The sequence below is a fragment of the Gobio gobio genome (assembly GCF_949357685.1).
Source record: "Gobio gobio genome assembly, chromosome: 5".
In the NCBI taxonomy this organism is placed as follows: domain Eukaryota; kingdom Metazoa; phylum Chordata; class Actinopteri; order Cypriniformes; family Gobionidae; genus Gobio; species Gobio gobio.
Window position 1 is genome coordinate 8,656,371 of NC_137101.1, and position 24,601 is coordinate 8,680,971.

General features: G+C 36.8%; 1 protein-coding gene across 9 annotated transcripts in view; it reads left to right on the forward strand.

Annotated features, from left to right (window-relative positions):
• ttll12 (tubulin tyrosine ligase-like family, member 12) overlaps positions 1 to 24,601 on the forward strand; it is a 61,671-nt gene that overhangs the window by 2,015 nt on the left and 35,055 nt on the right. For all 9 annotated transcript variants that reach the window (XR_013816591.1, XR_013816592.1, XR_013816593.1 and 6 more), the window contains one exon: positions 777 to 936. Coding sequence is in view for 4 of the 9 variants with exons in the window: in XM_079818017.1 (XP_079674143.1) it covers positions 777 to 936 (160 nt within the window). In the remaining 5 variants the exon portion in view is untranslated. The remainder of the gene's footprint in view (positions 1 to 776; positions 937 to 24,601) is intronic.

Here is a 24,601-nt window from a genome sequence, read left to right on the forward strand (position 1 = left end):
GAAATCTGATGGCTGAGAAAGGCCTCCATTGGCACAATGCACAGTTCACTCTCAAGACCCTTAAAAGGTACTAAAGACGTCGTTACAAAGTCCATCTCACTACAGTGGTTCTACAATAACTTTATGAATAGTTTTTGTGCACAAAAAACCCCTAAATAACGACTTATATAGTGATGACGATTTCAAAACACGGCCTCATGAAGCTTCGAAGCGTTATGAATCAGTGAGTCGAATGAGCAGTTTGGATCGCCAAATTTCAGCAGTTTGCGGTTTGACACGCGATCCGAATCATGATTCGGCTCACTGATAAAAATACAAAAACACAAAAATAATGACTTTATTTAACAATCTCTTCTCTACCGTGCCAGTCTCCTACGTGATTCACGGGATCGTGCTCGGCCAATAGTGAGCCGGCGTTTTTGCCGTAAAACCCAGAAGCGCTGCACTGTGTGAATAGCCCAACAAAGTGAATAGCGTAAGAGAGTGACAGGGATTTTTGAATAAAGTTGTTATTTTTGTGTGTTCTTTGCATGCTAAAAGTATTCTCGTCGCTTCATAACATTAAGGTTGAATTGTAGTCACATGGACTATTTTAACAATTTCTTTACTACCTTTCTGGACCTTGAAAGTTGCAATTCCGTTCAAAAATATCTTCATTTGTTTTCTGAAGATGAGCAAAGTTTTACGGGTTTGGAACTGTCCCTTTAATCTATCAGTGTGCGTTCTGAGATATGATGTTGCTGCTGAATTATGATTTGATGATGATGATGTTGCAGTCTGCAGAAGAAAAGGTGCCCGTGTGGTACATCATGGATGAATTCGGATCTCGGGTTCAGCACTCTTCCCAACCGACTTGCTGTATGGCTCCTCTGTTCTACGCTCCGCAGCAGATCGCTTACTCAGTGCTGTGGCCACTGCAAGACCTGGAGAATGGAGGTATGCAAACACTAAAACAAGTACAAAATCAGAGCAAAGACACAAAATAAGAATAGTTTTGCATCTCAACTTTCTTTAATATAAATGTAATGGCAGATGACGGATACCAAACACAGATACTCCCTGAATACACTCCCTAGAATAAATAAATGTCTTTTCCAAAAATGTGGTGGTGAGTTAAATTATTTGACGTATAATCTAGGTCATGAGCTGGAAGGTAAGGGATGTCTCCAGTATAGATAAGGAGCAGGGAGGGAGAGAATTTCTATGCACAATACACACAGCCGGTACTTTTCCACTTAACTGAGAACTGAGAGGAAGTTCTTCTCACAGTGAGTAATGGTTTTGTGGTATTTCCTCCGCAACATAATATATCATACGAAAATACAATGTGAAGGCATCCCTCAACTGTTGCTTTTTCTTTAATAAATCGGTCAAAGGAGTTGCCTAATTATTCTGAATCAAAATCTGGATCTAGAATTGTAATTTGAATGAAAGGAAGCAGAATTTAAATTCAAAGAAGATTTTAAGTGAAGTGTTTAATAATGAAGCTTTACAGTATATGTCAGATATGATTGCATTACATATTCTATAAATAATATTAATTTGAACTACTTGTACAGATTACATTAACAGGAAATGTTTTCCCCCAGCAATGAATGTTAAAAGCTCTAGTCACAGAACAAATAATTAAGTTTGATTTATTGTAAATGTAATTTTGTGGAACATGATGGAAAATTTGAGGAGCTATTGAGAATTCGATGCAACAGTGTTGCTCTGTGAGTTTTGCATTGGAATGAATGAGAACTGCATTTACAACTACTTTGTGTTATTTTATTACTTTGAAATGAAAATAACATTGGAACAAAACCAATTAAACAACATTGAGGGGGTCATTTATTTCAAGAATTTGATCATTGTCTATATTTTAGAACAAAATGTATGCAGGGTTGAGGAGTGACTAGTTATGTGTAATGAAATTGTTGTTAAATTACACAATTAATGTAATAAAAATAAAGTAATCCAAACCACATTTATAATGGGTAACTTATAAAAGTAAGTAATTACACTTCTAAAGTAACCTTCCTAACACCGAATGTATGTGAGATTCAACACATTCTTTCTGTTGTGTGACTGTGTGGAATTTCTTTCAATTGCCATGAATTTAATTCCACTTCCTGTCATTCAAATTCAACTTCCTGTGGGGTGGATTCAATTCAAATTCATGAATTGAAGGGAGGCCAATTCGGATTCTGAATTTTGCACAAGCCTGACTGAAAAACTGGTCAATGTCTGACTCAGAATGAGCCTTGAACTTCTGTAATGTGTACTCGACTGCAGCCAAGTTTAAAGCAGTTTAATGGGGCCTCACACACACAAAAAACTTTTGTGGAAAAAATATTATCTCCAACCCACCTGTTTTTAAAGTGACGCCTCCGTTAAGGCGTGTCAGTAAACGGCCTCTGTTATGATTGGCTAATGTCATTGCATAGGATCAACGCCCCATTGCTTCTGCATGTGAGTGTTGTGAAAACATCCATATAAAACCATTTGCAGACAAAGATTTACTTACGGTTTGCGATGCAGCTGATCTACAACAAAAGTTTCTTTGCAAATTCTCCATTGCGCCATGCCTCTTTTACAAAACGATCTGCAGTCAAATGCTCCGAATAGAGCTGCATCATTCTGGATAAATTGAAAATCACGATTTCCCACGATTATGAAGAAAAAAACTAACAAATTTTTTCGTTTGTTTTCGTTACTAAAGACACGCCTTAACGGAGGCGTCACTTTAAAAACAGGTGGGTTGGAGATAATATTTTTTCCACAAAAGTTTTTTTTGTGTGTGTGTGTGTGTGTGTGTGTGTGAGGCCCCATTTTATATTAGGTGGCCTTAACTACCTTGTACTAACATTTTAATTAATAATTTGATACAATGCACTTATTGTGTACATACATGTTTTTACATTGTACTTACATTAAAAAAAATACGGCAGACCCTCTCATTCATTAACATGAGCAGAGACAAAATACACATTGTTCACACAGTGATTTATAATGGGCTCTGTTTGCTTCTTGTAAACAAGTGTCAGCTGTCAAGCGACTAAACTCCAGTGGAGGGAGCTTATAGTGCAATAATGTAAAACGATTCGCCGATGTCTTGCTCTAGAGGCAGTGTCAAAACCCACAATATCAAAACGAGCCGCTTTTGGACTGGCTTGGTCAAATAAATGCTTTGTTTATAATGAGGAGGATGTTTTAAGCTATGAAACTTGCAGGATGTTTTAATGGTGTGGGGTTAGATCAAGGAAAATTCCTTTATAAGGTTAGTGTATAGTAAAGATGTGTCGGCAGAAGTACAGGTTTTTACAAAAACCGGTGTTTGTTTCCCATCGTTAGCCAACTGTGGTCTCAAGTTCTGTTGTTACCAACGTGGTTGAACAATTTGGCGTTTCTCAAAACCATAGTTCCAACAAACATTCACAAACGGCGTCGCAAAATTATGTGGTTGGAGATGTATTCAATGACATTGCATCATCACTCTTGATATATGAATCTAAATATTTGCTTAGTTCTCACCAAAGCTTGCTCTATTTTGCTGTAGATCATTAAACCACTGCCTCAAGTCTGTCTGAAATCAGTTTCGTGAGGTACCTTTGTGCACAAACCCTGCCTGCGAAGTCATTGCCTGATAGGACAGCGAGGCAACAAGCCAGCAACCCTAGCTTTCGGAAACCATCTTAGAGTGTGCATCCGAAATCGCCCCCTAAACCCTCAATCACTATTCCCTACTTTAGTCCATTAATACAGTTCACTTGAATGAGTGAATGAAAACAAGTGAGTGAATTCGGACAGCCGCTCTGAGTACATCGGCTGTACACTCATTATTGCGGTGCAATGTGGGATGGAATGAGTGCACTCAATTCAGCGTCAGTTCTGGCAGGCCAAGTAGTCAAGACGCTGCTAACGCTATTGGTAACAACACGGTCTCATCAGCTGCTTTTCATCAGCTGTTTCTACTCCCCTCGCTGCTAATGGCTATGCTAAAAACAGGGCACCTATTTAAAGCAGATTCAGTCTTGCTGCTCGCTTCTTTGCAGCCCGCCACCTCCCCACCTGCTGTTGTTGTGTATAACGTGGCATTTGCTTTGTCATCGTTGCTGCTCTGTTCAAAGGGGGAATAGTCCTAAACTGTGTGAGCGTTCCCTAATGCTGCTGCTGTCCTCTGACTCTCTGCTATTTCATGGTGCTCATGAGAGGTCAGACGACTCCCTGAACAGAGCCATACCGCCAAAAACAAAATTTAATTCAGATTCATCAACTGATTGCAATTTATTCAATAAAAATTTCGAAATAATTTTTATTGTTATGTGTTCTTCACTTAATGGACCTGACAGAAATAACATCCACTGTGGTTTTGGACACCACTGCAACCTATTTAAGGGTATAGGGGGCGATTTCGGATTCAGCACTTGACAATACTGATAACAAGCTTTCATAAAGTTGTTTTGGCCCCACTTTATATTAGGTGGCCTTAAGTACTATGTACTTACCAGAGGTGTCAAAAGTATTCGCATTCATTACTCAAGTAGAAGTATAGATACTAGGGTTTAAAAAGGCTTTTGTAGAAGTTGAAGTATCAACTCAAGCTTTTTACTCAAGTAAAAGTGTAAAAGTACTGGTTTCAAAACTACTTAAAGTATAAAAGTAAAAGTAATGTAAGGGGAAAAAAATGCCATTAAAGGGGTAGTTCACCCAAAAATGAAAATTCTGTCATCATTTACTCACCCTCAAGTTGTTCTAAACCTGTATGATTTTCTTTGTTCTGAAGATATTTTGAAGAATGTTTGTAACCAGGCAGATAGAGCAACCATTGACTACCATAGTAGGAAAAAAAATACTATGGCCGTCAATGGTTGCTCTATCTGCTTGGTTACAAACATTCTTCAAAATATATTCAGAACAAAGAAACTCATACAGGTTTGGAACAACTTGAGGGTGAGTAAATGATGACAGAATTTTCATTTTTGGGTGAAGTATCCCTTTAAGGACAAAAGATTAGGCCGCGCCACAGTGCATACCCCACCTCCTCAAAAAAAAAAAAAACATTTTTCTAAAGGCCATAATGACTATAATGTTATATTAAAAAGTTAATGTTGAAATGTTTTAGATGTATAGGCTACCTGTTTCAGCTGCATATATTCCCATTGAAAATCAACGCATTTTAGGACAATGCAAATACATTAAAAAACCATATGTGTACTGAGCAAAAAGTCAAAATTCAGAGACATGTAATCAATAACCATTTTTTGAATGTGTGATCAGTGTGGCCAGATTGGGTCAACGATTTCCAGCCCAAAAACTCACCAAATGTACATTTATATGCAAAAAATGGTTATTGATAACATGCCTCTGAATTTTGACTTTTTGCACCTTTACAATACTTATAAGCAACTAGTCACTCCAAGAAAAATCCCAAAACTTTAACTGCCAAAATAATGTGATATTATTATTTTATTGCCATACCAATCAATGTTGATAAGTTACCATTTTATCTCCTTAAAACATAACATTGATGATAAAAAAAAATCTATTTCCCAGTAAAACAGATCAAATATGACTATATGTCCATGTAGAAACTGTCAAAACGGCATTCCCTCAAAAAAACACAACAGTAAGAAGCCAATTTACGTGCAAAAAGTGCCCAATATAGAGATTGGAAAAAGCAATGGAATGAACAGGCATTTCACACGTTAATGCTCACACCACTTTCAAAATGCGTAATTCATTGATACTGTACAATAATCTGCCAACAAAAAATAACAACAATGCGCCTACCATTGTGTTGCACTTTGCTTTGACAAAACTACAGTATGTCTTTGGTGAAGTACATGGCACACGCACTTAGCACAGTCAAAACGGATTAATCGTTGATTTTAACCTCTTTCAGCAGCTGTCGGGGTTGCAGATGCAGATGTCCTAAGTGTATATGATGATGGACAGGAGTCACGGTTATATTTATAAAGAGTCTTCGAGTCACAGGTGTAATTCACGTTTGAGAGTTGAGTCAATCTCCCACTCTTTACTGTAGATACAACTTACTGTATATTTATGCCGCTGTCATAGCGATCACTGGAATATACAGCTACGAGTCATCACGCTAAAAACCCGGCTAAAGTCATGAATGAGCACGTCTGCCTGCTGATCGCTGATTGGCTGAAAGTACGGGCTCGTCGGCGAGAACCCGCCCTATCTGGCAACATGGTGTATGATTTGTGCAGGTGCAGGCGTGATTGATCGCGTACAACCCAATAGGGTGTCGGAACGGTTTGTGTTTATCCTTCTCATCCAACCACAATCAAATTCACTCTATCCGGATGGCACGATTTATCTGGATAGTTTTTTTTTGAAGACAAGCCGGAATAAAAAAAATGCCGAAATGGAATAGGAGTAACGAGGCTATTATTAAAATGTAAGGAGTAGAAAGTACAGATAATTGCTTGAAAATGTAAGGAGTAGAAGTATAAAGTAGGCTGAAAAATAATTGCTCCAGTAAAGTATAGATACTCAAAATATTTGTACTTCGTTACTTGACACCTCTGGTACTTACATAAAAAAAATAAGTACAATGTACTTCCTGTGTTCAAATTGTATTGCAAAACACCTTTGCTGTTATCGAGGTGGGATACGGGTAGAGTTAGGGACAGGTGTGGTGGTATGGGTAAGTTTAAGGGTAGGGTTAGGTGTAAGGGAAGTGTCAACTATGTAATTACAAATGTAACTACAGAAATGAATTACAGATGTAATTACATGCAGGTATTTTTTAAATGTAAGTACAATGTAAAAACATGTATGTACACAATAAGTGCATTGTATCAAATTATTAATTAAAATGTTAGTACATAGTAGTTAAGGCCACCTAATATAAAGTGGGTCCGTTGTTTTCTTAAGGGAGAGCAGACTCCAGGTATCTCCAGGTGTCTGCATGATTTCGTAGCTTTGTGCCAGGTGAAACTAGCCTGGATGCCAGCCGAATTTAGCCCCGCCCACAACAATTGAGTTCGGGAAATTTGTCTGGAATTGATCCGTTGTGGAGCAACTATGGCCGAACAGGAGCTGTTCGGACCAATCAAATTGTCAGGGCGGGCTTTATATGATGATGGACAGATGATCAACAGTAATGTAATCAAAACACGTCACCAAAGAACGCTTGGGTTGAATTCGTTCTAATCCTAAACGGAGAATGCATTCCCCTTTACTATTTCTCTCAAAAATGATGATCGTGTTGGTAAGTACTCCGTGTGTGAATGCCTGTTATTTACATTGCTTCTTCTGATCTCTTATATTGGGCACTTTTTGCACTTAAATTGGCTTATTCTTTCTGTAGACACTGAAAATGATGCATGTGTTTTTCTGAGGGATTGCCGTTTTGACAGTTTCCACCTGGACATATAGTCATATTTGCTAATTATCTTTAATGTATTTGCCCTGTGTTGATCCGATTCTTTTTTACAACACCGGCAAAGATCGTTTACACTCATCTTCTTATTCTACTATAATTACTCTGTTAATTATTATTTATATATAAATACACACACAAGCATGTATATATTTAAGAAAAAAATATCATTTTTATATATATAACATTTATATTTATATATATAATAGATTATATAAATGTATATACAGTATATACATGCAAATATTTCTTAAATATATACATGAAGTTTAAGTTTATTATTTATTTGACAGGGACCATGTGCAAGTACATTAATCTTACAAAAGAAAAGATGCTTTACACCAGATTTAGCCACAGCTAATTTCCATCTGCAGTCCCTGGGCAGATAAAACAATAAAATATATACATCTAAACATCAATAACTCACTATCTATTTACAACCTCATTTGCATTTACACTTCAGCCTAAGCTAACCCTGTACATACTGTTTACAATCAACCTTTTAAAATTGCTATAGTCAATTATTACTAAACATTAACATGATCAGTGCTGACATAGTTGGTTTTCTAATAATACCTTTTTAACATTTTGAGAGAAGTCCCTCAGGTCAGAGGTTAATTTTAGACTATCTGGAAGCTTGTTCCATTCTTTAACAGCTTTGAATGAGAAGGCTGTCTGTGCAAAGGCAGAGCATCTTTTAATCTACACTACAGTCATGACTTGTGGACCTAGATGTCCTGGTAGTCTGTTCTGAGCAGAGCTGTACAAATCGCCTCAGTGGTGGAGGTGCATTATTATTAAGAATCTTAAAAATTAACCTAACATTTGAGTATACAATTAGATTTTCAAAATTTAATATATTTAACCGCCTAAAAATTTGGCAATGGTGATGTCTTAATGTTTTTTTATCTAATACTTTTACAGCCTGATTATAAAGTGATTTTAATGGTTTTAATGTTATTTGACTTGTTTGAGACCAACAGGAGATACAATAGTTAACATGAGAAATAATCATTGCATCCAGATATATTTTTGCTGCATCATAAGGGAGCATATTTCGAATATGTTTAAAAACTGAGATATTGTATTTTAAAATATTAGACAATTTTTTAATACGTTTTTTAAAACCGAATGTTGGTTCTAAAATGACCCCTAAGTATTTGAAATCATCTACTACTTTAATCTTTTTTCCTTTTACAAAAACACATGGAAAAGTCATTGGTTTTCTAATTTTAGTGAAATACATTGACACCGTTTTATTTACGTTAAGTGTAAGAGAAGCAGAAGTGAGCCAATCTGCAATGTTATTCATGACCTCAGTTAATTTATTAGCCACACTAGTGGCATCATTTCCAAGTGCATAAATAATTGTATCATCCGCATACATTTGAACATCCACCTCACCACACACTGAAGGGAGATCATTAATATAGAGTGTAAACAGCAGTGGCCCAAGAACAGAGCCCTGGGGGACACCTGTGTCACAAGCCTTTGATGTAGACAGCATATTATTGACTCGCACACACTGTACACGGTCACTAAGATATGATTTTATCCACTGCAGTGCACTGTGAGACAGTTTGTAGTTTGTCAATTTCTTTAGCAGCACTGAGTGGTTGACCGTGTCAAATGCTTTGCGTAGATCTAAGAACACAGTGCCCACGACCCCTCCCTTGTCCAATTTAGCTTTTACCCCTTCTATAAAATGGCAGCATGCAGTTTCAGTGGAGTGTTTTTTCCTATATCCAAATTGCATGGGATGCAGTAGATTATTTTTATTAAGGTGTTCTAATAACTGTTCTGCAATCACTTTTTCAATGACCTTTGAGACAACAGGAAGTATGCTGATGGGTCTATAATTGCATACTTCATGTCTGTTGCCGGTTTTAAAAACTGGCGTGATAGCTGCATTTTTAAAAGCAGCAGGGAACACATTTTCTTCGATTGATTTATTTGTCATGTGAGTAATAGGAGTCATAAAAATATCTTTGTCTTTTTAGAATTGTACTATTAAATCCCCAAATGTCTTTACTTTTAGAGTTCATCATTGATTCCAAAATTTTGTTTATTTTAAATTCATTGGTCGTTTCGAACTTCATAAAACTTGGATTATTCTCAAAAATAGGGTCAGATGTTTGATTGGTGCAATTTGAATGTTTGCAAAGTTCCTTAACTGATTCTATAAAATAATTATTAAAATAATTTGCAACTATTTGTGGATCGTTTTCAATATTTTCGTTTATATTAATTTCCATTTTCTGGCGTTTAGAATGTTTTCGTCCAGTGACTTTATCAATGGCTTGCCAAAGTTTTTTAGTATTACCTTTTGCTTGTTCAATTAAATTAATATAAAAATTTGCTTTAGTCCTTCTCAACAACATTGTAACCTTATTTCTAAGCTCCTTATATAAAAGTCGATCAGTCATGTGGCCTGTTTTCAAGGACTTTTTAAGTGCTGCATCTCTTGACTTCATTAGATTCCATATGGACTCATTTATCCAAGGCAGAGATTTTTTGGTTTTATTCTTTAAATGGGTTTGTTTAGAGTATTTGGATAAGAGTTCATGGAATGTTTTTAAAAAATCATTACATGCTGACTGACAATTTTTACCAGATGTTAATTGATTCCATTTAATTTTTTGTATTTCATTATGAAACAGTTCCATATCTTTTTTGGGAATATAAGAGGCCACTGAATTAAAGTCAACTGAATTAAAATTTTTATATCTCATTTTTGATAATTTCCTAACCATTAAAGTGAGGTTATGGTCGGACAAGCCTGTTATCAAATTATACGTTTTGGTAATTCGCTCTGCTTGATTAGTAAAAATTAAATCTATTAGGGTTTGAGACGATTTTGTTATGCGTGTTGGATTTTTTATAATTTGTGCCATCTGAAACTTATTACTAATTTGTTTAAAATTTTTCCTGTTCCTCTTGTCCAACCAATTTATATTAAATTCACCTAACAAAATGGTTTCTTTATTGTCACATTTTTTCAGTATCTCAGTGAAATGGTTAAAAAAAATGTGTTTTGCTGTAGGTGGTCTATACAGCACAATAACCATAAAAGACATTTCGGCTGAGAGTCTGATTGTTACTCCCACACATTCCAACGAGTCAGTGAGATTTTCAGTTAATTTACATTCCAAATGTTCCTTCACATAGATCATTACTCCACCACCCTTTCCCTGTTTCCGGTCACATCTAAAAACATTGTAGCCAGGTACATGAAATACAGTTTGTGGAGTAGAGGGTTTTAGCCAAGTCTCTGACAAACACAAAAAATCCAGATTAGAACCCGTTAGCAGATGCTCCAACTGTTCAGTCTTTGACACGACACTTCTAATATTTAAATGTCCCCCGAGAATCCCCTTCGGCTTTACGTTTGGCTCCCAGAGTATTTTTGCATGGTTTACAGTCTGGAACAATCTACATGTGTGTGTATTTATATATAAATAATAATTAACAGAGTACACACACATATATTATGTAAACACAAACTTTTATTTTGGATGCGATTAATCGCGATTAATCTTTTGACAGCCCTAGTAAATATCAGTCTTGCTCTTTATGTCTGATGGCACGCGTTCGTCTCAGCCATCTCACGGTCAATGTCCGTAATAGCTGATAATAACATACGTTGTCTTATTTTAAATCTAGCTTTACGAGCTTTCAGAATACGCTTTAGTATCAGTACTCGTCTCTTTTCCGCCGTTTTGTTAATGACCTCTTTATTAAACCAATACATAACTACCAAAAGCAGCGCTGCTTGCATCTCCTCGTTATTGTTGCAGACAGTATATCGCGCTAAAATGATTACTGTCCGTCGCTGACTGGGAGGAGCAGCCGTGCGCTGTCCTACATCACCGGACTAATTTGCCTAATCTTCCCGGTACTTTAGACAGCAGTGGAAACGCAGACAGTAGCAGATCTGGGGGGAAAAAAGTTCCTGTAAAAAAAGTTCCTGGTACAAATTTTTCCGGGTAATTCCGGTGGAAACGCGGCTTAACATTCAGTAAATTCGATACATTTCATCCCATTTAAAAATATAGATATACATTTTAATCTATATATTTTAGCGTGTATATATATTTTTCTTTATCACCACATCTGGTGATTAGTAAGGACTGTTCTTACCAATCACCAGATGTGGTGATAAAGAAAAATATATATATTTTTAAAAGTTCCCACTGACTAGTGAAACAAGTTGTTTTTCTGTGTTAAAGTACCAGATCATTTTAAGAGCCATGTCTGCAGTGACAACGTCTTAATTGTCTAAAAGAGCATCTTCTTATAGACACTAATCTGCATATGACAATGTGTCTCTGTGAATTGAGGTATAATACCAACGCTTTTCAATCACGTGTTGTCTAAAGTGATATGAGAGACTGTGCTTTTACCCAAAGATGTCGAAACCACTGTAGTCAGCTGTCTAAAACCCCTGGGCTCACAAAAAGGAACTTGTCCTTGCTTATGCTTTCCTGTAGCTCAAACAGTAGAGCATGGCGTTAGCAACGCCAAGGTCATGGGTTCGATTCCCAGGGAAAGCAAGAACTGACAAAATGTAAAATGTGTACCTTGATTGCAATGTAAGTCGCTTTGGATAAAAGCGTCTGCCAAATGCGTAAATGTAAATGTAAATGTAATGCTTATGACTAACTAACTGACTAAGTGTATAAAAAGGCTGAACGATTTTGTGGTTATTCTGTGTCTTTTAAAAAAAATAAAAATAAATAGACCAGTGGCCAAAGAAGGCTAATAAAAATTGAAGATAACCCAATTAATGCTTATTGGTTAAACAAGTTGTAAGAGACTGTATAAAGATGAGAGTTTTGGGCGAGATTCTCAGATGGTCAGCTGGCGTCTCTGCTTTGTTAACTAAAACAAAGTCCAATCTTTTGACACCTGGATGATGTCCTGACTCGAGAAGTTTCTTCAGAGGCAAAGACTGACTTTTTCTTTGCCTCTAAAGAAACTTTTCAAGTCAGGAGTTCCAGGTGTCAAGAGATTAGACTATGTTTTTTTAGCTGACCACAATTAATTATCTCTTCCCCAGGCTTCTTTTTAATACTGGCAAGCCGCCAACTGGCCTTTTTTTATCATCAAAAGAACATATTAAAAACTCTTTAATATATGGTTTTCAATGTCATTGCATCATATCTTTTGATATATGAATCTAAATATTTGCGTGGTTCTCACCAAAGCTTGCTCTATTTTGCTGTAGATCATTAAGCCGTTCGGTACCTTTGTGCACAAACTCTGCCTGCGAAGTCATTGCCTGATAGGACAGCGAGGCAACAAGTCAGCAACACAAGCTTTCGGAAACCGCCTTTATCTAGTTCTAGCATGGCCTGTCCTTGACTAAACTGATAACAAACTTTCAGGTACTTGTTTTCTTAAGGGAGAGCAGACTCTATCTCCATGTCTTCATGATTTCGTAGCTTTGTGCCAGGTGCTCTGTTCAAGCAGTACAGCTAGGGCTCTTTCCTTTCATTACAATCAAAAATCTACATTAGAATGGACAAGATTTGTTTTTGTGAATTTTTAGTCACTTACTGAAATAATGCAATATCCGTTGTACTTATATTAATATCTGATTTGATAAGGATGTTTTTAGGTTTTAAAGTCAGAACCACTGTTTTGTCATGTGCATTTGGATATATCAAGAATTTCTGATGTTAAATGCTGTTTACCTTTAATTTTAACCCTTTGTCAACGGTTTATATATTCACTAATGGTCACAATTCTTTTTCATTTGCTTCTTCTAATATTTTTATTCTTTGAGAATAAAAATATCTAAAGACCATGACAAAATCATTGCAACCCAGACCTGTACCAGTGCAGACCTTAATTATTATCGTTAAAACTATTTAAAAAACTTGTCTGTTCATTGAAATACGTAATGCTAGAATAAAATAAATTAGTTGCCGAGGCAACAGTTCTAATTTTCATTTAGTTTAAATTAAGTTTAATTTGAAGTAGGGATGCACCGAATCCAGGATTCGGGCTCGGATTCGGCCGAATATTGGCCTTTTTGACGGAGTTCGGTTTCTGCCGAACCTCAGAATGTTTTTCCACCGAACCCAAACCCTAGGCTTGCACTATGCGCGCCCCGCTGGTCGAACGTAATGATGCCGCAGTTGAAAGTGACTATGGAACTCATGAACAGAAAACGTGGCAGTATGCTACTTTAAGTCAAAAGAAGGCGATTCAAATCGAGCTACATGTTCAATTTGCAATGCTGATTTGTTTCGTGATGACAACGACTCTAAACAACAGCCGCTGTTAAAACATTTGCATATGAAACATCCGAGAGAATAGGAGTTGTGCATGAAGGAATCTACAGACAGCAGCCAAAATGTATTTTATTTTACCGTGCAAAGAGCCGCATATAGATCAGATAAAATATAAATAAAAATAATAAAATACGTAGGCCTACACTAAATATTTTTCACTTAAAGCTACACTGTGTGATATTTTCCCCCATCTAGCGGTGACAAGGTATATGACCATCCAGTGGATATTCGTTTCTGTTCTTCTCAATTCCGATTTCGTTTTAACTCCTACGGTGGCCGATTTAGTCCAAGATTAACATGACTTCCAGTTCGACCTCGTCCACATTCGACACGGTGCCATCGAGTGTTAAAACGCGAAAATGTATGTCCCTCTTTGGCTAATGTACTTTCAAGATGGAGGGGCAACATTGCGAACCCCATTCGAACCCCTCACGTATGTATTTTCAATGGCATTTTATAAACTTACGAGAATACTTTATTACTTGAAAGAAGTAAATATATATTAATGAGCACATATATTTTTGAAAGAACTAAGTGTTTTTAGCTAAGACTAAACTAAAAAAGTTACACAGTGTAGCTTTAAATAAATACCAAATTAAGATGTCAAATAAAAATAGAAGGCCTAGGCTACCTCAATCCACACCTTGAATGTTTTTTGTTTGTTTGTTTTTTAAGTAACATGTCTAAGTGATGTGGGTTAGTCTGGAGCGCAGCCTGTTGACAGTTAAACCCGCGGCAGAAAACAACCTCAATCCTTTTGTCTCGCCAGCGTGCAAACCTCGGCTGACAGCGCGCGCGCCTCCTGCGCTCTCCATTGTGCTGTTCTTTGAAACGACAGAGGACGACTCTGGGTAATTTTTCTATAAACCATCAGGACCGCGGCGAGAAGAACATACGCGACAATCTTTACTTTAGTAAACTTGACCAAAACCACACTATTAAAAGCCTTAAACAAGGCTTCAGATGGCACTGATGTCCTGGGAATACAGAGATAACGCCTTGCTAGAGTGGCCAGCCTCGGGAAGCGCCGTTCATTTGCTTTCCACCAGTCAGGAGCTTGTACTACTGCTGTATTTTTCTGTCGAAATGGTCCCACACAGTAAGCTTTTGCATTGCTTCATTTTGCGAGATATAGCTGGTTTGTGGTTGCACATGTCAACGCGCTCCGTGAGTGAACAAATAACGCTATACAGCATATTTTTCTTAACCATGCATCAAAAAACAAACAAACAAACAAAAAAGCGTTAAAAACATTTAAACCGTTTAACTGGTTGTATTAATTGGTCAAAGTTCTTACTTTCGGTTAACGGTTAAATGGTCAATAGCATCCCTACACCAGAGTCCTGCACGGGTGCGGGTACCAGGCACGTGCACAGGTAGGGCTCAACCTGTGCAGTGCACATGCCCTTTTTTGTGCCCACGCCTAAGTGCCCTTTTTTTTGGTGGCGTTTTTTTTTTTTTTTTTTTTTTTTATAAATCAATGCACCCTTCACGTCTGTCTGTTTTACAAATATTTAGCCAATGAAAGTTCTTAAAAAGAGCTTGAGTAAATATTATTCGACGATCCTCAAACTGTCAGTTAACCATAACTCCGCCCCCTCTATCATTCTCGACTGAACGAACTGACGTTCCGCAGCAGCTGCACAGCAGACCGCAGCTGGACGAAGTTTTGCAAGGGTAAATAAAGATATTGTTGTTTGAATAAGTATTAAACAAACACTATGTCTATAGGCTCATGTTTAATTTATTTGAATTTGAGTCTGACTAAGACGTGGTGGGACAACCACTAAGTTACCGCCTACCACCTGAGACTGAAAAGTAGAGACTAGCTAAGTTAGTCAATACATATGTAGACTTGCCTACACTTAAATAGCCTTTGCATACATAGTAGCATTTCATCTTTTATAAAATTAGATTTTGGCCAAATGTATTTTATTTTACAACCGGAAAGACAGAGTGCCCAACTGCCCATTATGTAAGCAGTAGCAGTAGTACTCCGCTTCGCGTCGTGACCGCATCACCACCTCACCACCTCGGGTGTGCATTATCATTCTAATAATTGAATAATAATTGATAATTGAATAATTGGCCCGTCGTCAATTATTCCGCTTATACTACGGTTACCACACCTCAAGACATCGATCCGATTATATATTTAATGGGATTCGTCCGGTTTTTGTACTTAAATCGCTATTGTGAGTAGGACTATTTCTTCCGCGTCTCATCCAACAGCTCTTTTGCTAGTTCCGAAACGTCATTTTAAAGCTGTTAACGAAGGCTTGAGCCGTTGATAGCATTCTACTGCAGTTATTAATAAAGTTATTAGAGAGAGAGAGAGAGAGAGAGAGAAAGAAAGAAAGAAAGAAAGAAAGAAAGAAAGAAAGAAAGAAAGAAAGAAAGAAAGAAAGAAAGAAAGAAAGAAAGAGCGCTTGTGTGAACTAGGCTCCCTCTGTGCGTCTCTAAACAGCGCTGTTATTACCTCGCTAGTGAAAAAATGTCACGTGTAGCCTTTAAGTTGCTCCACTATATAGGCGAACTGATCAAATCGTCAGGGCAGCGCTGACAGCTTTTTGTGCAAACTGTAGTGCGTGTGCGAGCATGTGTGATTTCAGTAATGAGACAGAAAAGCTTGCCTTTGTTGTTTTTCATCTGGACTGTCTAATACTGCTGCCGCCCAGTTGTTGAACGTTTTATATTCACTGTAAATATTAAGATTTACTTTAGGAAAATCGTCTGTCATATTGTTGTTTTTTAGTCCTGTAATTTCCGTTATTACAGTTAACTATGCGCAGTGATATGGAACTGTAATGCGGTCAAGAGAGCTGCCTGGAACTACGTTCGCTGTGCGTCTCCCAGAAAATAACTGCACACCTCAGAACGTTCATCAGCCAATCAGATTCAAGCATTCAACGGCCCCGTAGTATAATTTGTTTTTTGTTCGCCCCGCGCTGTTTCATACTGGAACTTACAGAAAGCGACTAGTGTGATCCTCGTCGTCACCTAGGTAACATATCTTTGATTCATGATTGCTGATGATACACTTGATTTATTAACATTTAATCGTGTTAAGGTAATAATATAAAATTATGGTTATTATTCAAGGCTGTTAATATGCACACATTATTCGTTATCTAGCTATTTTTTTATCTACAGTGTTCTATACTCTCTCTGCTTGTCTTGTAATGTAGTAAAACATGGTTTGTTGTAGTAGTAAAAAAAAAAAACTACAGAATCAGATCAATGTGAAATATTTATATTTTATCATGTAGAATGCAATATATATATTTGGACTGTAAGATTTTTAAATGTTTTTAAAAGAGTCTCTTCTGCTCTCCAAAGGCTTCATTTATTTGATCCAAAATACAGCAAAAACAGTAATATTTTGAAATATTTTTACAATTTAAAATAACTGTTTTCTATTTGAGTATATTTTAAAATGTATTTTTTTTCTGTGACCAAAGCTACTCTTCAGTGTCACGTGGTCCTTCAGAAATCTTTTTTAATTTGCTTTTCACGGCAACTGTACTTTTCACTCTATTTTTTTTTTAGTGCTGGGTTATTTTAGGGAAAATGTAGTGAATAAGAGACATAATATTTATGTTAATATTTGTTATTATTATTATAACCATAACCAGATTGCCAGTTTAAGACGTTAACTGGTCCCACTCTATCTTCGGTGGCCTTAACTACTGTGTACTTGCATCAAAAAATAAGTACAATGTACTTCAATTCCTAGACAGGGTCTCCCCACAACTCTTCCTGGCTTTGTTCTGGCTTTCCTCTCCTCCAGTTTAGCCTGCACCTCCAATCTCCAGTCAGGACCCCTTTCACTCCCCTCCAGTTGCCTAGATATTTTCCAGATGTTCAGGGTTCTGTGAGCTCATAACACCACAGTCTCATTCTCCATCTCGTCCTTTGGCTTCAGCTATGTTATAGAAAATCTAAACTAAACTTAACTTACAAAACAAAATTCTCAATGGAAAAGAAGACCAATTAGTCATTGTCTATATTTTGGGGTGTAAATATGTTCTCCTTCCATCACTTTAATCAATATGTTGTCTTCTCAGTCACATGGTTCCTAATGTTTTTGCAATATATTTTAGTCATGATTTCTATAATGAGAATATGTTTTACCCAGAACTGATTAATATCAGCATTTGGGAATTATCAAATTGAATTAAAAATCCATTTGAATTAGCATGCCAAACATACTTTCTTTAAAATATTCAATAGTTAATGCATTGGGTCAGAGGTCATTCTTCCACCTGGAACTGGACTCGTGTACGTCCATTACTGGAGGCCATTGTTTATAGTTTATAAAGTTATAAATATGGCTATTTTTCTTACAAAAACGCATCGCTTTGCTTCAGAAGGACTTTATTAACTCCCTGGAGTCGTGTGGATTACTTTTATGTTGGATGGATGCACTTTTTTGTGCTTCATAATCTAAGGTACTATTATAAAGCTTGGAAGAGCCAGGATATTTTTAAATATAACTCCGTGTTAAATTTGTGTTCGGCTGAAAGAAGAAAGTCATATACACCTAGGATGGCTTGAGGGTGTGTAAATTGGGGGATCATTTCATTTTTGGGTGAACTAACCCTTTAAAAAGGGTTTTCATAATGAGTTCAAATTATATCAAAAAATAATCAATTAAAGGACAGAACAACACATGACCTTCTGTAACACCTACATCTAGAAAACACACACTCCCACCTCTGTAATAAACACTGGGATGTTCGTCCCATCTCAATCAGTACATGAAATCACAGATGTCGGGTGATTTAAGAATTGTAACTCAAACATCGTTTAGAAAATGAGTTCTGTTTAAATAGGGCTTTAGCTGTTCTAAATTCAATGAACAGTTCAATTTTAATTCAACTTGTTAAACTATCATAGTTCCGGTCCTTGATTCTGATTGGTTGAGCCGCGTTCAAAGCCATTGTAAGTTACTCTACAAACATACACCTGTGACCTCATTACAGTGTCCTTATTATAGAATATTCCCTTTCATGCAGTGTGTATTGTAGCCGTTTGTGAATGTAAACGTTCTGCAAAGTCAAAAGTGAACGATAAAGTTATTGTCTCCCAAAAGAAAGAATCAACTCTGAACCGCCTAAACGAGTCGCTTGTTAAATGTTAGTAAATAGTAGTTAAGGCCACCTAATATAAAGTGGGTCCCATTGACTTGTAAGAACAACAGAAGACACTACAGATGAGACATTATTGCAATACATGTAAACTAGCACAAATACACTCACAATTACACAAGTTGACGAAAGAAAATAAAGAGAAAGAATTAAATGCAGAATGAAATTGTATCAATGTATGCGGGAAAAGTAATCACCTTAGACTAGTCTTCTCTAATTGAAGAAACACTCTGTCAAAAAAAATCGACTTTATTTAACAGTTGGTTCACGAAGCAACTGAAAAATCAGCTTTCATATCAGTACACAAATTACATAAACTTTTCTATGTCTCAATTCCTTCAACTCTTCCTGGCTTTGTCATTATTGTTATGTTTCCTCTCCTCCAGTTTAGCCTGCACCTCCAATCTCCAGTCAGGACCCCTTTCACTCCCCTCCAGTTGCCTAGATCTTTTCCAGATTTTCAGGGTTCTGTGAGCTCCTAAAACCACAGTCTCATTCTCCATCTCGTCCTTTGGCTTCAGCTATGTTATAGAAAATCTAAACTTAACATTACTTAGAAAACAAAATTCTCAATGGAAAAGAAGACCAATTGACCAATTAGACATTGTCCGTTACTGGAGGCCCGTTATAGTTTATAAAGTTATAAATATGGCTATTTTCCATACAAAAACGCATCGCTTTGCTTCAGAAGGACTTTATCAACCCCCTGGAGTCGTGTGGATTACTTTTATGTTGGATGGATGCACTTTTTTTGGGCTTCATTATCTATTATAAAGCTTGAAAGAGCCAGGATATTTTTTTCTATTATACTATTATCATAGTTCCTGTCCTTGATTCTGATTGGTTGAGCCGCGTTCAAACCCGTTGTAAATGTCTCTACAAACATACACCTGTGACCTCATTACAGTGTCCCTATTATAGTTTTCTTTTAATATTCCCTTTCATGCAGTGTGTATTGTCGCTGTTTGGGAATTTAAACGTTCTGCAAACTCAAAAGTGCACGATAAATAAAGTTATTGTCTCCCAAAAGAAAGAATCGACTCTGAACCGCCTAAATGAGTCGTTTGTAATCCCACTGTGTGCCGATTCTACATCACTAGAAAAGACATGTACATAATGCCGGCCTCGACCCGCCTTCAAACGCCTAATTTTACTGATGACTACGTCAAAAACTCTGAGTTCAACGCAGGATTCGCAAACCGCTTGCTCTTGAAAGATGGGTCAGTACCCAGTTTATTTGGACTGGCTTGCTCCTCAGAATCACAACCTGTAAGTATGAATAATGCGCTGTTAATGATACAGTTGTTGATACAGTTCCTGCATTTTTACCGCAAGAAATGTATACATGGGTTTGTTGAAGGACATACACTTGTTAATGCTGATGGTGAGGAATTACAGCTATAACATATCATAATTAGTAGTAGTGTATTACTGAGAAACGTCTTGCTTAAGTCATCCTTGTGATGGAGGTTGGGGTTGAATAACTAGTTCTTCCAATGTTTCATCATCAGACTCACGCTCGGATTGATATGGTTAAATCAACGTCAATGTCTTTACAGTGTGTACAATCGCTGAGGACTGAGGAATCCTCCAGAGCTGAAATTCAGTTATGGTAATGGCCGTTTAGCTTCCGACACATGCTGTAAGCGGTAGACCAATCATAACAGACTGCACCGTCTGGCCAATCAGAGCGGAGCTCGTGGAAAGGAGGGATTTCGAGAGACTGCAATGTATATTAAGACAAAATGAAAGTGTTTTTTGACCTTTGATGCATGAACACCGGTCGTAGGAGACCTCCAAAACTAAATTATGAAACTTTAAAATAGCATAATGGGGCATAAATATTTAAAATAAATATTTTCATTGACTAACCATTTCAATGATCCCTGTGAAGCCGTGGTTTACTCCGCTCTGCGTTGTGCCTAACAACGCCCCGTAGCTCTTCGAAATTCACTGTAAACCAAAGCTTATTGGGGCTTATTGCTTTATTATTGTAGCAGAATGATACTCTGTGCCATTTAGAGCAGTGTTTCTCAACTGGTGGGTCACGACCAAAAAGGGGGTGTGCAATCAAAGAAACATCAACAAAAACAAACAAATCTAAGCGAGACTTTTATTTTTAAAAAGATGTGCATAAAATATGTTGATACTTATGTAAGACTCAGTTGCCAGAGAAAAACACGTTGCCTGATTCAGTATCTGTGGTCAGGCTATATGTCAGTGTCATTAATGGTGAGCGTAACTGATTTCACTATACAGCTCTCAGACTGACTCTCTCTCTCTCTCTCTCTCTCTCTCTCTCTCTCTCTCTCTCTCTCTCTCTCTCTCTCTCTCTCTCTCTCTTTGCATGTTCACATCTGTTTTTGTTATCTGCATATATGCTTCCAAAATGTACTCATGCAGGCAGTAAAGACAAAGAAAGTGGGGTCCTTCCTCCTTTGTTATAGCAAGACGGGTCAGTGGGTTTATTTGTGGGCCCACAAGACAAAGATGGAGAAATATCTCTCTTGTTCCAGAAAGCTTATATATATGGACTTGTTATTCTCTTTATGGTGTGTTAGCTGGAAAGGATTTGCATGCAGGTATAATGTTCATTCTGTTCATCAGGAGCCGTTTCTGTATGTTTCATTAGCAGTTCATGTTAGTATTGTGTATTTCAATTCAATTCAAATTTATCAATTTATATGTAGAGTACAAGGTTAGGAGATGCATCATGTGAATGCTGTCGTGGAAAATTTCGAAGTCTCAAGTGTCCCCTCAGATCAGTCAGTAAAGAAGAAAATCTCTCAGAGGCGAAGTTCCAGGTTTCAGAAGGTTAACTTTATTTTCAGAACAACAAAGTGAGATGCCAGCTGAACATCTGAAGTTCTTGGGGTAAAACTTCACTTTATATACCTTTTTCTTATCGCTATGGATCCAATGGGCATTTTTTAGCTTATCTCTAGCTTCTGGCTCCACCTCAGGTTTCGCCACTATAATGATTAACCTACACATTATGTTTCTAATGGTGGAAAATCCCATGCTTTCCATTTTTTTTTAAAAACATCATTAATCAGCATTACATGGTTTCCATACAGACATGCGTATTTCAGGTGGTTTCCATGCAAACATACAAGTGGTTTACATTAAGGACCTTCTTATCTGATGACCTTTTTCCTCTCGTGCATTTAAGACTACCATTCACCTGCTTCTATTATAAACATGGTGATGTAAAGGTTTAAGCATTAACATCATGAAACACGCTTGCGAAATTTTCCAACACAGCCTGGCTAAAGAGATGCGTCTTTAATCTAGATTTAAACTAGTCTAAGGCCCGAACATTATTAGGAAGGCTATTCCATAGCTTTGTTGCCAAATATGAAAACGTTCTACCTCCTTTAGTGGACTTGGATATCCTCGGTATTACCAGAAGCCCAGAGTTTAGTGATCTTAAAGATCGTGATGGGTTAAAACACGATAGAAGATCAGTTAAATACACAGGAGCTAAACCATTTAGAGCCTTATAGGTCAGTAGCAATACTTTATAATTGATACGAAACTTAACAGGTAACCAGTGTAGAGATGTTAGAATTGGTGTTATGTGATCATATTTTCTTGACCTAGTAAGAACTTTAGCACCTGCATTTTGGACTAATTGTACTTGTTTATTGAGGAGGCAGGACAGCCAGCTAGTAGTGCATTACAGTAAAACTAGTATTGAGATACAGCCTTGGTCAGCAGCTAAGAGTAAGTCATTTGTGATTTTAACGAGCGCAGTTTCTGTGCTATGATGGGCTCTGAATCCAGACTGAAATTTTTCATAGATATCGTTTTCTTGTAAGTAAGAGCATAATTGAGCTGACACAATTTTTTCTAGTATTTTTGACAGAAATGGAAGATTTGAAATGGGTCTGTAATTTGCCAGTTCATTTGGATCTAGTTGTGGTTTCTTAATGAGAGGTTTAATAACTGCCATCTTGAATGGTCTTGGGACATGACCTAGAGTTAAAGATGAATTAATAATATTGAGAAGAGGCTCTTCTGCTACAGGTAACAGCTCTTTCAGTAGTTTAGTGGGTATTGGATCTAATAAACATGTTGTTGGTTTAGAAGCAATGATTAGTTTATTTAGCTCTTCCTGTCCTATAGTTGTAAAGCACTGCAATTGTTCTTCAGGGGTGATAATTGAGAATGAATCGTAAAACCCTGTCAACGGTTGTACATCTATAATTGTTTTTCTGATGTTTTCAATTTTTTTAGTGAAGAAATTCGGGAAGTGCTACGGGAAGTGCTGTCTTTCCACGCGATTCTAAAGACCTCTAAACGTGTTTGTTTCCATTTGCGCTCTAGATTACGAGTTTCTGTCTTGATAGCGTGAGTAATATTGTTGTACCACTGTGCAGTACTTTTCTCTCTCACCTTTTTTAATCTGATCGGTGCAACCGTTTCTAATGTACTAGAGAAAATGGTGCTCATACTGCTAGTCATTTCCTCTAGTTCATTTGTGTGTTTGGGTCAACTGAGCAGCTGAGATAAATCTGTTAGGTTATTTGTGAATTTATCAATAGTATTTTGGAGAATTGTTCTTCCTGGTCTATAACGCGGAGCATTATGTAAAATATCAGCATTACGCAGTGTGCACGTTACAAGGTAGTGATCAGTGACATAATCACTTTGCGGTATGATGTCTATATCAGTATGATTGATTCCATGTGATATAATTAAATCTAGTGTATGATTAAGGTCAGTGGGTTTATTTGTGGGCCCACAAGACAAAGATGGAGAAAAATCTCTCTTGTTCCAGAAAGCTTATATATATGGACTTGTTATTCTCTTTATGGTGTGTTAGCTGGAAAGGATTTGCATGCAGGTATGATGTTCATTCTGTTCATCAGGAGCCGTTTCTGTATGTTTCATTAGCAGTTCATGTTAGTATTGTGTATTTACCATGGTAGCTGTTGTGTCTGTGGTGTATGTGAATTTTTTCATATTCAAATTTATTCAAATGTTTTTTTTATTATTGTTTTCTTTTTATGTTAAATTATTTTTCCTGTGCATGTTATTGATTTCTTTGGGTGTATTTTCCATCAGAATTGATTGCGTGATGTACCTTGGTATTAAAATATGTCTGCAGACATGAGATAATGCAATGTCTGCGATATTCTCTTAAACGAGTTCAAATCAAATTTTACTTTTAAGTTATTCTGTGTGCTTTACAAGGACCATGGTGACTTTATAAGACCTGCTAGGGTACATTTGTCTTGAGTGCATCATTATTAATGGTTGCAAGAGAAGTACAAATAACTTCAATAGGTACTTCCCCTAGTTTCTTCCTGTTACATTGGCACAGCATGTAAAGTGTAGTTTCACAAGACTCTAGGCTTCTTCTTCTTCTGCTGCTACTTCTCTTTTTCTTCTCCTTGTATTCTGCAAATATCTTAATACGTTTGGGCCTTTCTCTATACTCTGATTTTCACAAACTTCATCTGTTAGATACAATACTTGGATATAAATGCTTAGACTTATTTTTCTATCTTATCTTAAATTATTTGCTACATTTTAATAAGATTTATGTTTATATTTCTTATGCTGCACTTGTTCTTGTGTAAGACTGCCCTTGTGTAACTACTTTCTATTATGTTATGTGCACATCGTGGACACACCTAGACAAAACAAGAACTAGACCTTGGGACACTCGCACAAACTCAAGACACGCACATACATTTGACCTCTCTTATTTGTTACTATATTTCTTAATATATCATATAAGGTTTGAT